The 12,978-nt window shown below is 35.5% G+C and overlaps 1 protein-coding gene across 1 annotated transcript in view; it reads right to left on the bottom strand.

Moving 5' to 3' along the window:
- Window positions 1-12,978, bottom strand: part of LOC145277597 (heat shock 70 kDa protein 12A-like) — a 150,993-nt gene that overhangs the window by 15,907 nt on the left and 122,108 nt on the right. Inside the window, exon 2 of the mRNA XM_080129113.1 lies at window positions 2,735-2,956. Within this exon, the coding sequence (XP_079985239.1) occupies window positions 2,735-2,956 (222 nt within the window). The remainder of the gene's footprint in view (window positions 1-2,734; window positions 2,957-12,978) is intronic.

The following is a 12,978-nucleotide window of genomic DNA, read 5'->3' as shown; positions in this document are numbered from 1 at the left end:
CCGGAGATGGCTTTTGAACTTTTTCTTGAAAATACCAAGGAGGAAAACAGTAAACATGGAAAAGAGTTCCACAAGCTTTCGGTTATTGAAAAAAAAAAAGGTTACTGGAATAGGAAGCTTCATTATAATGACGTATCAAAACAGTGAATTAATGGCGACCACTGGACCAACGAAACTAAAGTAGCAATTCTGAAGAACACATACCATAATAGTTTTATAGAAAAGACTGAGACTAGCGTCATTGCGTCTGTGATATAGAATTGCAGAAAAGAAGATAAGTTTGTGCCTAAATCGCATATCCATTTCTGCACCTTATCAAAAACTCTAAAAGGGAACAGAAATTCACCAGCCCAAATAAAAACAATAACGGAATACGCAGTAAAACATTGGTGTTTATTTCGGAGTTTTCCTTCTTACACATTAGTTACCCAACCAAGACCAAGAGAATTTTTCTAGTTCATCCATATATGCATTTCAAATGGATTCATACTTTTTCTCCAAGGTTGCCCATGAAAATTGCACCGTATTACTGAAAGAACTTGAACCGAACACCCTAATACACAAATCAACGCAACTGATCTTTTTCTTATGAATTAATTGAGAACTACAGCGAGATTCGCAAAGAAGGTGTGCTCCACGTGACACAATCACAGGCTTGCTTCGGTTATACAGATATATTTGTGCAGGATGTTTGCCTATTTTATCATCGGCCTTCCTCTCGGTCGCTTTCTAGTGACTTACGGCACAACGGAAAATTTGGCAACAATGTCGTCGTTGGCCCTCAGTGTATGCCTAACAAGTCTGGGTCTTGTACCCCAATGTGCAATGGTATAGTGCTGTAGACGTGGTTGATCAGATATCCAGTGGAACATTTGAGATTTCCAAAACAGCAAGTCTTCGCTCCGCCTTCCTCGTTGATGGTAAGTAGTCTGAGCTTCATAAAGCGAACGGAGCTGACAACAATCCGGTAGATCTTCCACTTTAGACAATCACTGATCTTGAAATAACAGCGGATTGTGGTGGTGGCTAGCTACTTGAAACAAATCGCAGATTTGCACACAACAACATCGCTGAGTGTCGAGTCATGAAATTAGTAGGCCTGCCGTTGTGAAAGATTGAATAAGGGCATGTTCGCTTTTATTGATGGTTAGATATTCTGTCTTTTTGGAGTCATGTCGAATATTATACTGTCTTTCCAGGACAGGACTTGCTTCAGGTAAAATTTTCTCTTCAAGGCGAGCAGAATATCATCAGTATACAAGATTGTTAAGGTCAAATGCAAGTGCAGGTAATTGGTGATGGCATCCATGAAAAGAAGGAGGAGCAACAGGAAGAGGGTCGACTCCTGATGTACTTCAATCGTGATGGAGAAATCAGCATATGGATGACAGTTCAACAATATTCTTCAAAGAGTTAGCACAATACACACACACACACACACACACACATATATATATATATATATATATATATATATATATATATATAAATTTCCAGGCTTGTATCTGGGGGCGCATTTAATTCACTGGGAGAGATCCACCCCGAGTCTTTGTTAAGACATTCATCTAGGAGAAGGAAACTCTGATGTAAGAATCTGCGGTATACTGCAACGACAAAGGTTATCAGTAATACTAAGAAGTGTGGTTGGTTCTACACAAAGCCTTTATCACTATAAACAAATCATCTGTGTAGTTTTCCGAGCAACTTAGTTGTTGTGGTGGAACCTCATACGTTTAAATCGATGGTAGAGTCCACCCACCATATATATTTACAAAGGGGTCAGCTCTTATCAAGGCATTAATACCAATCGAGGATAAGGATAAATGAGGGGACGGTAACCATTTGGGACAATAGCGTAGTAATCACTGGTAGTGAAAATTTGGTAAGTTGGATTACTTAAGGGGACGGCTCATCAGGGACTTTACGTTGAACTTGAAGACATCCATAGTGTATTCAGACGGAATTCCACATGCGGGCGGTTCTAAGAAAGAATCTTTATTCATGGAATCCACGTTTAGTTATAGACACAGATAAAGAGTGGGAGGAATTATTGATAGTGCTTTAAACTAGACAAGTGTTTTCCGTGAAAGTTTGGCAAGTGGCGAGCATAGATTGTATGTACTTTGTTTTCCAGTATTTACTTCAACAGCATGATACATGCGTCGAGATACGGAGTAGTATAAAATATATTTATTATAAACTACGTAGACATATTAATGCTACATACACAAACGTCCCTCGAAGGACAGATTGGCGTCGGGCCTAAGAGAGTTAGTATTAGTTGGAATTGTAATTTTGAGAGATTTAGGGATCTTAATTTACACGCAATAATACGTGTTTAAAAAGGTAGCTTGTTTAAAATGCTTGTTTATTTCTTTTATAATTTCTGCAAATTATGAGCTACGCTTCACGCCCCACCTACCGAATACGCTAGAATCTTCACAGAAGAAAGCTACACAGTCTAAATTTCAATGGGTGCGTTTATTGTTATTAACTTTTCATGCTAATCTCTCTCGGTGGTCATAGCTGTGGGAAAGTAGGGAGCAGTCTATAATATCACGAGGAATTCCCTTTCCATGAGTTTCAACTTTTTCCATTTTTAGTTGTTGCTTAAAATGTCCAGTTTTAGTTTGAAGATCCTACCAAATGTAGGAGAAATATACCATTCAGATTAACATACATCATTTTAAGAGTGTGTATTTTTCAATATACAGAGAAAATGGCGTTTACCTACCTGAAAAGCAGCTTCTCGCATGAACTGTTTTGCATTGTCATCCCAAATGGCGGGAACCGTCAGGACCCAGCGCACAGCTTGTGGATGCGGCTCATAACCGAGATGGGCGGACACGGCCCTCAAGAAATGCGTCTTCATGAACCATAGTGACTTGGCGAATACCTCAACGGCAGGTAAACTCTTTCCTTTGGCATCGTTTAGATCAATATTAGTATTCAATTCCTAGAATGAAAGAAAAAAAGAAACATGGTTTCATTGAATTTCAATTTACATTCATTTGTAAATAATTACTTACATTAGTTACGTACAACATGCAATCAGCTGATATTGAAAGACACAAATGCCTACAAGGATTTGGAGTATTTTGCTTGTCAAAACCATGACCGGCGTATTGCTTCTTTCACTCTCAAGTCTTAAAGTAATACAACTGAATTGGCAGACTCTTTGAGAAAGTTATTTCGTAAAGTCAAAATGAAAAATTTGGAAAACTGAGTAATTCTGTATATTTTCTATTATTTTAATGAAGAATGGAAATTCTTTTTTTCTGAGACTTGGTCAACCTCACGTGGTTAGCGTATTTACAGAAACTCAGATTCAAACGAATACATTTTTTTAACAGTAAGCGATCTTTGATAATACGAGGTGCTTTCAACAAGTTTCAAGACGTTTTTCTTTTGTGCAGATATTTAAAATTATCGTAGACTCTTGAAAATTCAGTATGCTATCGCTCTACATCTATTGAGATGACTGACCTATATTTATGATTTCAGGTTCAAATGACGAGTAACAACAGGAATGGGAGTACACCATACTAAAGCCTAACTGTCAGAGATGGTGAAATTCAAAACTGCAATCTTGACGTGAGACACTTTAGAAGAACTATATGCGGTAAAATTCTGTGTTAAACTTTGTAAAAATGCCGAAGGAACGTATGGAATGCTTTAGACTGTTTTTAGACCATCTTGCTCGAATCAAGCATTAGTTTTTGAGTTGCATAAGATATTCAGGGGAGGCCTGTGAGGGATGTTGAGAAATGTGAGAGCAGTAAGGAAGGCAGAACACCGGAGTTAATTAGTCAAATAAAGAATTTTATAGATAAGGACAGTCGTGTGTCTATAGACAATAAGTGCACAGTTTGATGTAAGTATTGGAACTATGTACAATTATCCACAAGGAACTGAAGATGCGGATGATTTGCGCGAATGCACCAGTCCACAGCTCCATCCTTGTAACAGACTATTTGACCAAGATGGGCATCAAGACAGTTACTCCTTGTGACTTTTGGTTATTCCCTAAGCTCAAGGAAAACTTTAGAGGCGGTCGTTATAAGACAATTAAGGCGATAAAAGAGGCTGTTAGGAGGGTTATTGACACGCTCACACAAAAGGACTTCCGTGATGTCTTCCAAAAGTTGTTGGAGCGGTATAACAAGAGCATTGCAACTGGGGGAGATGACTTCGAAGGGGACGAGTTTCATGTATGTACTATCAACAAAAGTGGTCATACGAAAAAAAACACTGGAAACTTATCGAATGTACCTCGTAACTTGTGTTAGAAGTCATGAATTAATTCAGCCTTTAGTGTAATCAGATACAATTAACAAATGATGTTAAAGAAGTTCAAGGAAGAACTCATGTTGTTAGAAAAAAAGAGGAAAATTCGATAGACCGATAAAAGATTAAGAAAAATAAAGTAAGAAAAAAAGAAGAAAATAATAATAAGAAGAAGACAGTCAGTTAAAGAAAAAGATGAAGCTTAAGGAAGATAAATAATATACATTCGAAGAAAACAAGAAAGAAAGAAAATAAAGATAATAAAAAAAGAATAAACGATGAAATAGAAGACAACAATGAAAAAGAATGCCGTGAAGAAAATGAACACGAAGTAGAAAAAAAAAATTAAGATGAAGGCAGTCAGAGAATAAAAATAAAAAAGATAAAGAAGAAATGTACAGAGAAGAAAAGGAGTGCAAAAAGGTAAAAATATTGACGAAAAAGAGGAAAAGAGAAATAGATAACAATGCAGAAGATGGAGGAGTTAATAAAAATGGAAAAAAATGAAATTGAAAAACATAAAAGAAAAAATATATGAAGAAGAAAAAAGATAAATATACTGACGAAAAAAGAAATAGAAAAAAAGAGGACGTATTAGAAGAATAAGAAAAATAAGAAAGGGACGGAAAAGAAAGATGAAAAAGAAGAAGAGAAAGAAAGAAACGAAGAAGAAGAAGAAAAAGGAGAAGAAATTATTTTGTTAAAAGAAAAAAAACGAAAAACAATAAATTAATAATAATTTCAGAAAGAAACAAATGTTTTTAAAGGCATGTTCAAAAACGCAGCTGAAGAATTCGTGAAATAGCAATAGACAAGGAAAATAATTTAGGGAAAAGAAGACAGAAAAAGAAAACGAAAATAAGTATTTGGTTCGACAAAGAAACAGAAGAAAACTATGCCATATTTTTTAATGTGGTAAAATGAATAAAAACAATGATTTAAAAAGAACGATGAAGAGAAATATTTGCAAACTGAACCAACTAAAAATTTACGATAGAAAATGCAATGATCGTACTCGTGCTTTACAATAATGACGTCATGAAGCGGCCGTTCGGAGATTGGGCGTGGCGTGCCGATATTACGACCAATCAAACAAATCTCCCCCCGGCTTGACTACTTCCGGTATAGATGTAAGACTCGACGTGAACCGGCAGAAGTTTTTACAATGAATTCATGATGCGAAAAGATAATGGATAAAAGATGAAGGATGATAAAAGAAAGGCTTTCGAACGCGATGCAGACGATTATCAAACGAATGCCGCTTTTTATGGATTCCTTCAACACGTTACTTTGTTTCTCCCAACACCACCACCAACAACACCACAACCAACACCACCAACACGTTTTTTTTAATTTTTAATACTTTAAGCATTTACTTTCGAGCTTTTTTGCCGCTTTTCCTCTTTTCAATTTCCGACTAACACATTTAAATGCTATTCTTTTTCAGTTTATGCATATGTGTGCATATCTGTGCCTTGATGTAGGTGTTTATGTTTGCATTTATAGAAGTATTTATGTGTATACTGACGTCTACATATCGCTATTAGAAAATTTAAAGAATATCGTCGGATTTCTGAAGGTGTTCATTGATCCGAACGAAACCGATCAATTTCTCGTTTGTTATTATTTTTCATGTGTTAAACCTTTTCCATTTTGCTTTTCATTACAATGTATGTATATAATATGCATATGTGTATGTGTGCGTGCGTGTGTGTATGTGTGAGCATGCGATAGTAATCTAATTATATAGATCTACTAGACACTATCCTCGAGCGCCTAACATCTCTCTGTACAGAGGTTTGTCAGGAAAACCTGATATGAGGATACTTTTTTTCTATAAGTAAACCCTGACTAAATATTCAAAATCACATAGGATTCACAGCCGAAATAAGATCTCTCCGGCATGGCTAATTCATGCTAGTGCATTTTGATGAGGAATGGTGCACCGTCTCCAAGCGATGTTGCCTCAAGTAATAGCACGGAGCTGAATACTCTACCAGACCAAATAAATTCTCATTCTGGAATACATTAAGACCAAGACACCACAAGAGCGGTATACTATAACATTTAAATGGTCAAATTGGGATAGGAAAATTATGTTCTCAACTGCTTTACTAATTCGGTGTTTGGAGGTAATAAGAACTTTAACTGATTATTCGAATACCTATGTATCCTACATAGGGATCAAGTCTTAGCCCCAGGAAAGGGGCTCCTTTAATTTCTGAGAATCTCAACTGAATTAAAATGAAACAACGAGACAATAAATATTTATTAGATAAACATTTAATTAAACAATGTAATTGCATTTGCGGAAGCCGAATTAAATATTTATATATTAAATGTTTACAAAACTCCGATTGTGTACTTTTGACAGTTATTGTCTTTTCATTTTATTTTATAAATACATTTGATTTTGTTTAGTTTATATAGACGTATGTGTGTGCATGTGCATAAAAATGTATATTATTCTAAAATTCAACTCTAAATGAATTTCTTCACAGATGTTTTCAGCTAATCAAACTTTCCAGTTATGCAATATAATACAAACTTTCTTTTAACGACGTTTTATTTCGAACGGAAGTTTTTAAATATACAAGAGTAGATGCAATATTAAATATTCTTGTAATATATGAAATTACATACAGGCTGGAACGATAAAATTATCGCCTTAAAAAAGACGGCAGGATTCCATTTTCGTTTGATATAGACCATTTGCTAGTTGACCAGGTATGTACAAATGCCAAGAGCGATAAGAACTTTCTATCATGTCTGAAAGTGACACAATGTTCAACGAGCGAGATTGAAGATACACCGCTATACAACTCATGCTCTTTTCCAATCCAAGTGATGATAATAGAACCCTTGCCAGCATCTTAAAAATAAATCGCTGGATTGACACAAAAAACAGAGACGTGCTCAGAATGAAAGAAAACAAAGTTTCCGGCCATGGTTATTATCTTTGGTGTGGTTTCAAGTGAGGGCTACATTATGCTATCTCACATATTTGAAGTTAGCGTGAAAGTCAACGCCAAAGTGTACCTAATGCGATCAGGTGACCACCACTCCACCCTGGCAGATCCTGGGTGTGGCAGCAGGACTCAAATCCAAAGAGACCCAGATTTGGCTTTAGAAGGAGTGCTTCGACTTTCTACACTTCCCTCTCTTCCCTATCCTCCCACGACTTAAAAAACAGAGAGATTTACTTTTGGAATTACCCTCATATTATATTATATTATATTATATTATATTATATTATATATTATATATTATATCGTTTGATCATACGTCGAGTATATCACCCATATAACCTTCCACAATACCAAAGCCATCCTGATCCGCTTCTGGCGGCGCTTATGGAAAAAGTATGCTCTCGGTTTCAAACACGTATCGTGGCGGAGATTGAGGTTGAAGCCAGCTACATTGAGTAGATGTCAGCTCTACTACATAATAAAGTTACCTGAACTGACTTTTTCAAAATTTTAAATTAAAGCTGCTGTGTCGTTTTCTTTAGAGTGACACTTTTAGCGTTCCTGTACACATGGTAGTATATATTATGTAATCAGAAATATATATATATATATATATATATATATATATATATATATATATATATATATATATATATATATATATATATATATACTGTAAAAGCAAAATCAAGACTTCAAACAGGGCGTTGATGGGAAAAAAAAGTTTATTTAATTTTACGTTACAATTGTTTCCATGTCCAGTCGAACAATTTCAAACATTATATCGTTTGAAAATTTTCCAAAACCAGCATTTCTTCATACTTTATGAATAAACACACTTTTGACAATAGAGCATACTTGAAGAGAAAGAAAATGAAAAATTCCCTTAACGGGAAAAGCATGTGAGAAACATTTTCTTTCTCTTCAAAAATGCTCTATTGTCAAAAATGTGTTCATTCATAAAGTCTGAAGAAATGCTAGTTTTGGAAAGTTTTCAAACGATATAATGTTTGAAATTGTTCGACTTACATAGAAAAAAATTGTAACGTAAAATGAGATACACTTTTTGTTGCCATCAACACATTGTTTGAAGTCTTGTTTTTGCTTCCACAGTATATAAATGCTCAATTATGAAATATGATAATTTTGTATCTTACTCTTTAAGTCAACTCTTTCTGGCTTAAAACTCATTGGTATATGAAAGCGTACTGAATTACACGAACTTAGTATATATATATATATATATATATATATATATATATATATATATATATATATGTGTGTGTGTGTGTGTGTGTGTGTGTGTCAAAACATCGTTAATTCATGACTCGCACAGCAGCCGCCGATTAGCGTAATGGTTAGGAGCCTTGACTGTCGTATATATATATATCACCTGTGGAATATGTAAATTATTTAAAAGACTATTTAGACACATACTTTATTTGCATATTCAATTCTATCAGCACTTATTTCATGTCAGCCATTTGAATTTTAATTAACACTTGAAATAAAGGTAATGAATATGTATGTTATCAGTGATGGTTCGAAAATAATTTGTAAGGATTTAATCTGTCATATGAAAGTAATCACTTTTCACAAATTACTTTCTAGTTAACTTACACTGTCAAAACATGTTTACTTAATTAAGGAACCAAACTAAAAGGATAGTTGGTGGCGCCGGTGAGGGACAGCCAGTATATAAATTGTTGTAAGGGTTTTCTTTCAGCGATACGTAATACATAGGTGTACAGCTGTTGTATATATATGGTATATTTCGGCGTATAAGACGACTCTAACTTAAGAAATCATCGTTGAAAAGCAATATTTCATAAGATACCGGGTGTTGCAATCTCTAACCTAGACTAAACAAATATTGTTTCGTGATTTAGCAGTCGTCTTATACAACCGATATATGATAAATTTATTAAAAATTGCTCCAATTTTATACCTTGTCTTATCTGATGGTCGCCTTATACGCGGAAATATACGGTATACATTTTATTTATATAAAGAGTGCTCATTATAATATATGAGGGTAATTCCAAAAGTAAATCTCTCTGTTTTTTTACTCAAAAAATTAGGTTGTTGAACAGAAAAACGAATAACACAGAGAAGATGAGTTTATTAACATTTCTGTGAAAATAATGCTTATTGTATTTTAAATATCAAACCGACCCAAAGCAGATAAATTATAAGTACTAATAAATACTCAGAAAGTAATTGTGTGTTACATAGTTCAATACAAATAATACATGTGTGTGTTACATAGTTCAATACAAATAATAAAATCACATGGTAAAAAACGATGTTTAATTTACTCCTTCATCCAAGCGCCTTTTGGAAAAAAATATCCTTTTTTTTGGAGGGCAGAGATGTTTCTTTTAAATGTTCTGTTATTTTTTACGTAATGTTTTGCTAAATTTTTTTTTCGGTCAAAAACCACTGCACGTCGAAAATACTATGAGTCCCTTTCGCACACTATGACAACAACGATCACATATTATTATAATGATATTTAAAAACAAGGCGACATCTAAGGGAGGTAACTCCCATATTCTTGTCCAGGGTTGCAAAATTGGCGTTATAAAGCAACATTTCGTGAATTTGGCCTTTCTCGAAGCAGTTTGATATCCAGAAATTGTACTTGATCTATTTTCACAGCAGGCTAATCAAGAAAGGAACAAATAGAATATTATATTATTATGAATGCATTCAAACAAAGCTTGTGCCTTTTCACCACCAACGTTCTGATTTTTAATTGAAATGAATGGCTCTTGTTTTGAGGAAGCACTTTGCTTTCAAGTTCTAGAATCGACCTTTACTTCTGATCTGAAATTAAAGATTTACATCAAATCTATTGCCAATGTCGCTGGAAAAATGGTTAGTTTATTTCACTGTTCTAGAATGTATGTTACTCCTGAGGCAATCCTTTATTGATATAAAAATCATATTCATCCTAATGTAGCGTATTGTTTCCATATCTAGGGGAGAAGCAACTCAGAGCACCATTTCCTGTCTTGACAGGGTTCAAACCCGATTTAGAAGTCTAGTAGCTGATGTCATTTTCTCTTCCTTACAACCTAATACCGGACGGAGCGCCTGGCTTTGCCCGGTTGTAAAATACGCTTAGATATGATATTATAATTTGTCCAGATTTCGTACATATTATTATCGATTCGTGATTTCAAAAATAAAAAAAAAGTATTTGGGTACCATCAGCTAGAATCGAAACCGAAAGCAAAACTGTAGCATTCAAAGCTGGTGACGTTACCACTGTCCCAACTGATTAAAAATTAACTAAGATGAGTGTACAAAATGTATAAAAAGTGTTTTGTTTTCAATTTGACCCCTTTTTGCACCATTAAAAACAATTTTAACCGGATAAAGACCCATAAAAGAACGGGCCATAAAAAAATCCAATCATTTGAGATCCCTAGCGCTGCTCTATGACTTTTAGTTTCGGAAGAGATAGTTTGAAAATATGGAGACAGACAGACAAACATATTGAGTTTTAGGAATTAGATTACTTACAGTAGAGACTTTGCGAGCCTATCTCTGCTCTATCGTTATTTTCATGACAGGTGCTCGACTGAGCTTCAATCTAATGTTACCGCTTGTAAAACATTCACAACATATATCCGTCCAGCTATAACCATTGTAAATAATTTCCCCACGCCGTGGCTAAAACTAAACGCAACTTCCCTAAACAGAATGCCTTTCCTAGAACTGCACAATAGAGAAAAAAAAATTAGTTTCAATCAACATTGGATGAGAGACATTAGAATTAAAAACACAAGAGTTTTTTACACTGTTGCATAATCTGCCTCATGAAAACAGTAAATTAAATATTTAAATAATAATACGAATTCATGTTTGTTAAACGTTTATTACAGAATTATACGGCATAGTCACGTTGACACATTAGTTCCCGATAGATCACTGGTTAAGCAATGCTAAGCCTAATCACTACTAGATGTGTTATTTTTTTTACACAGACGTCACCACTTATCAAGGCCGAGAGGCCACTCACGGATAAGGGTTAAAGAGTGTACAGTAGTACAAAACGACAATATAGTAATCGATAGTAATGGAAGTTCGGTAAATTTGTTAACTTAAGTGGAACGGCTCATCAGAAACTTGTTCACGTTGGACTTGAAGACAATCATATTATAGACAGCTGGAAAGCAGGAAAACGGGAGACAATTCCACAGGCGTGCAGTTATAAGAAAGAAGTTTTGATCATGGAATCTACATTTAGGTTTAGGCACAGATAAAGAGTGGGGGAATTATTGATAGCGTTTTCAGCTAGTCGGGTGTTTCTTGTGAAAGTTTGGCGAGGGAGGACCATAGATTGAAGCTCAGTCGAGCACTTTCCATGAAAATAACAATACAGCAGAGACAAACTCGCAACATCTCTTCTATGAGATAGAGGTTGCAGCGAAGAGAAAAGGACATCTCCCACTAGGCCACGAAGTCTGTTCTGAACTCTATCAAGGCAGGACAAGTACTTTCTAACAGCTCCTGCCCAGATGTGGCAACAGTATTCCATCCTTGGACGTACCTGGCTCTTATATAGATAGATAATTGCATCCGCAGAGAGATATCTACTGGATCGATAGAAGGATCCGACCATTTTTCCAGCGGCCTTGGCAACAGATTTGATGTACGTATTCCATTTAAGATCAGGAGTAACGGTCAAGCCCAGAAGCTTGTCAAAACTTGGAGCCTCCCCAAGACGAGAGCTATTTATTTTAATTGATGCCAGATGGGGATCATAACGTTGATGATGTAAACATAGAAGCTTGGTTTTAGATGCATTAAAAGTAACCAGGCACTCCTTTCCCCATTGTACAACGTGATCAAGATCAGAGGAGGGAGAATCGGAGAGAACTTGGTCGTTTACTGTCTTAGATGTGCTACCATAGATGGTAGTGTCGTCAGCAAAAATGTCTACAAATGATGTAAGGATGTGATTTGGAAGATCATTAATGAAGATCAGGAAAAGAGTTGGGCCAAGGATAGACCCCTGAGGGACTCCAGCATTAATACTGTGAGCTTCTGATTTTTGCCCATCAACTACTACTCTTATGAACCTATCAGAGAGAAATGATTTAATAATTGAGAAGACATTTCCAGCTATACCATAGCTGGAGATCTTGTGAAGTAAACCTTTATGCCATATACTATCAAAGGCCTTTGATATGTCAAGAGCAATTGCCCTAGAAAGGTTGCCTCTGTCGAGAGATTCGCTAATCCTATGAAATATAACTGTAAGCACATCTGCTGTAGATCTAGCAGAACGGAAACCATATTGTGTGTCACTCAGAAGGTTATTTTTTCTGAAATGGTTGATTACTTCTCTATTTAACACAGATTCCAGCAACTTACTCATGGCGCACAGGAGACCTAATGTGCCTGTACTGAGAGGGGGGGGTGAAAGATCACCTGAATTCTTAAATACAGGACATACTGATGAGATTTTCCAGGGTGATAGGAAGCAATCCTCCTTAAGATAACGTTTAAACAGTTTTATAAGTATGGGCGCTAGTTCTGGTCGAAGATTTTTTAGTACTATAATTGGAATACCGTCAGGGCCGGTTGCTTTACTGGAGTCAAGGTTTTTGATCATTGAGGAATGCCTGGCGCAGTATGTAAGAGGGCGTCGATACTTCGCTGCAAGAAATACAAAAAACCTAACCTCGTTACCTCCCCTTAATAAGTA

This window comes from Euprymna scolopes, chromosome 6 (genome assembly GCF_053919585.1).
Source record: "Euprymna scolopes isolate OS-2025 chromosome 6, ASM5391958v1, whole genome shotgun sequence".
Classification (NCBI taxonomy): Eukaryota; Metazoa; Mollusca; class Cephalopoda; order Sepiida; family Sepiolidae; genus Euprymna; species Euprymna scolopes.
Note: the sequence above shows the minus strand (reverse complement) of the source record. Positions and strands in the feature narration are given on the sequence as shown.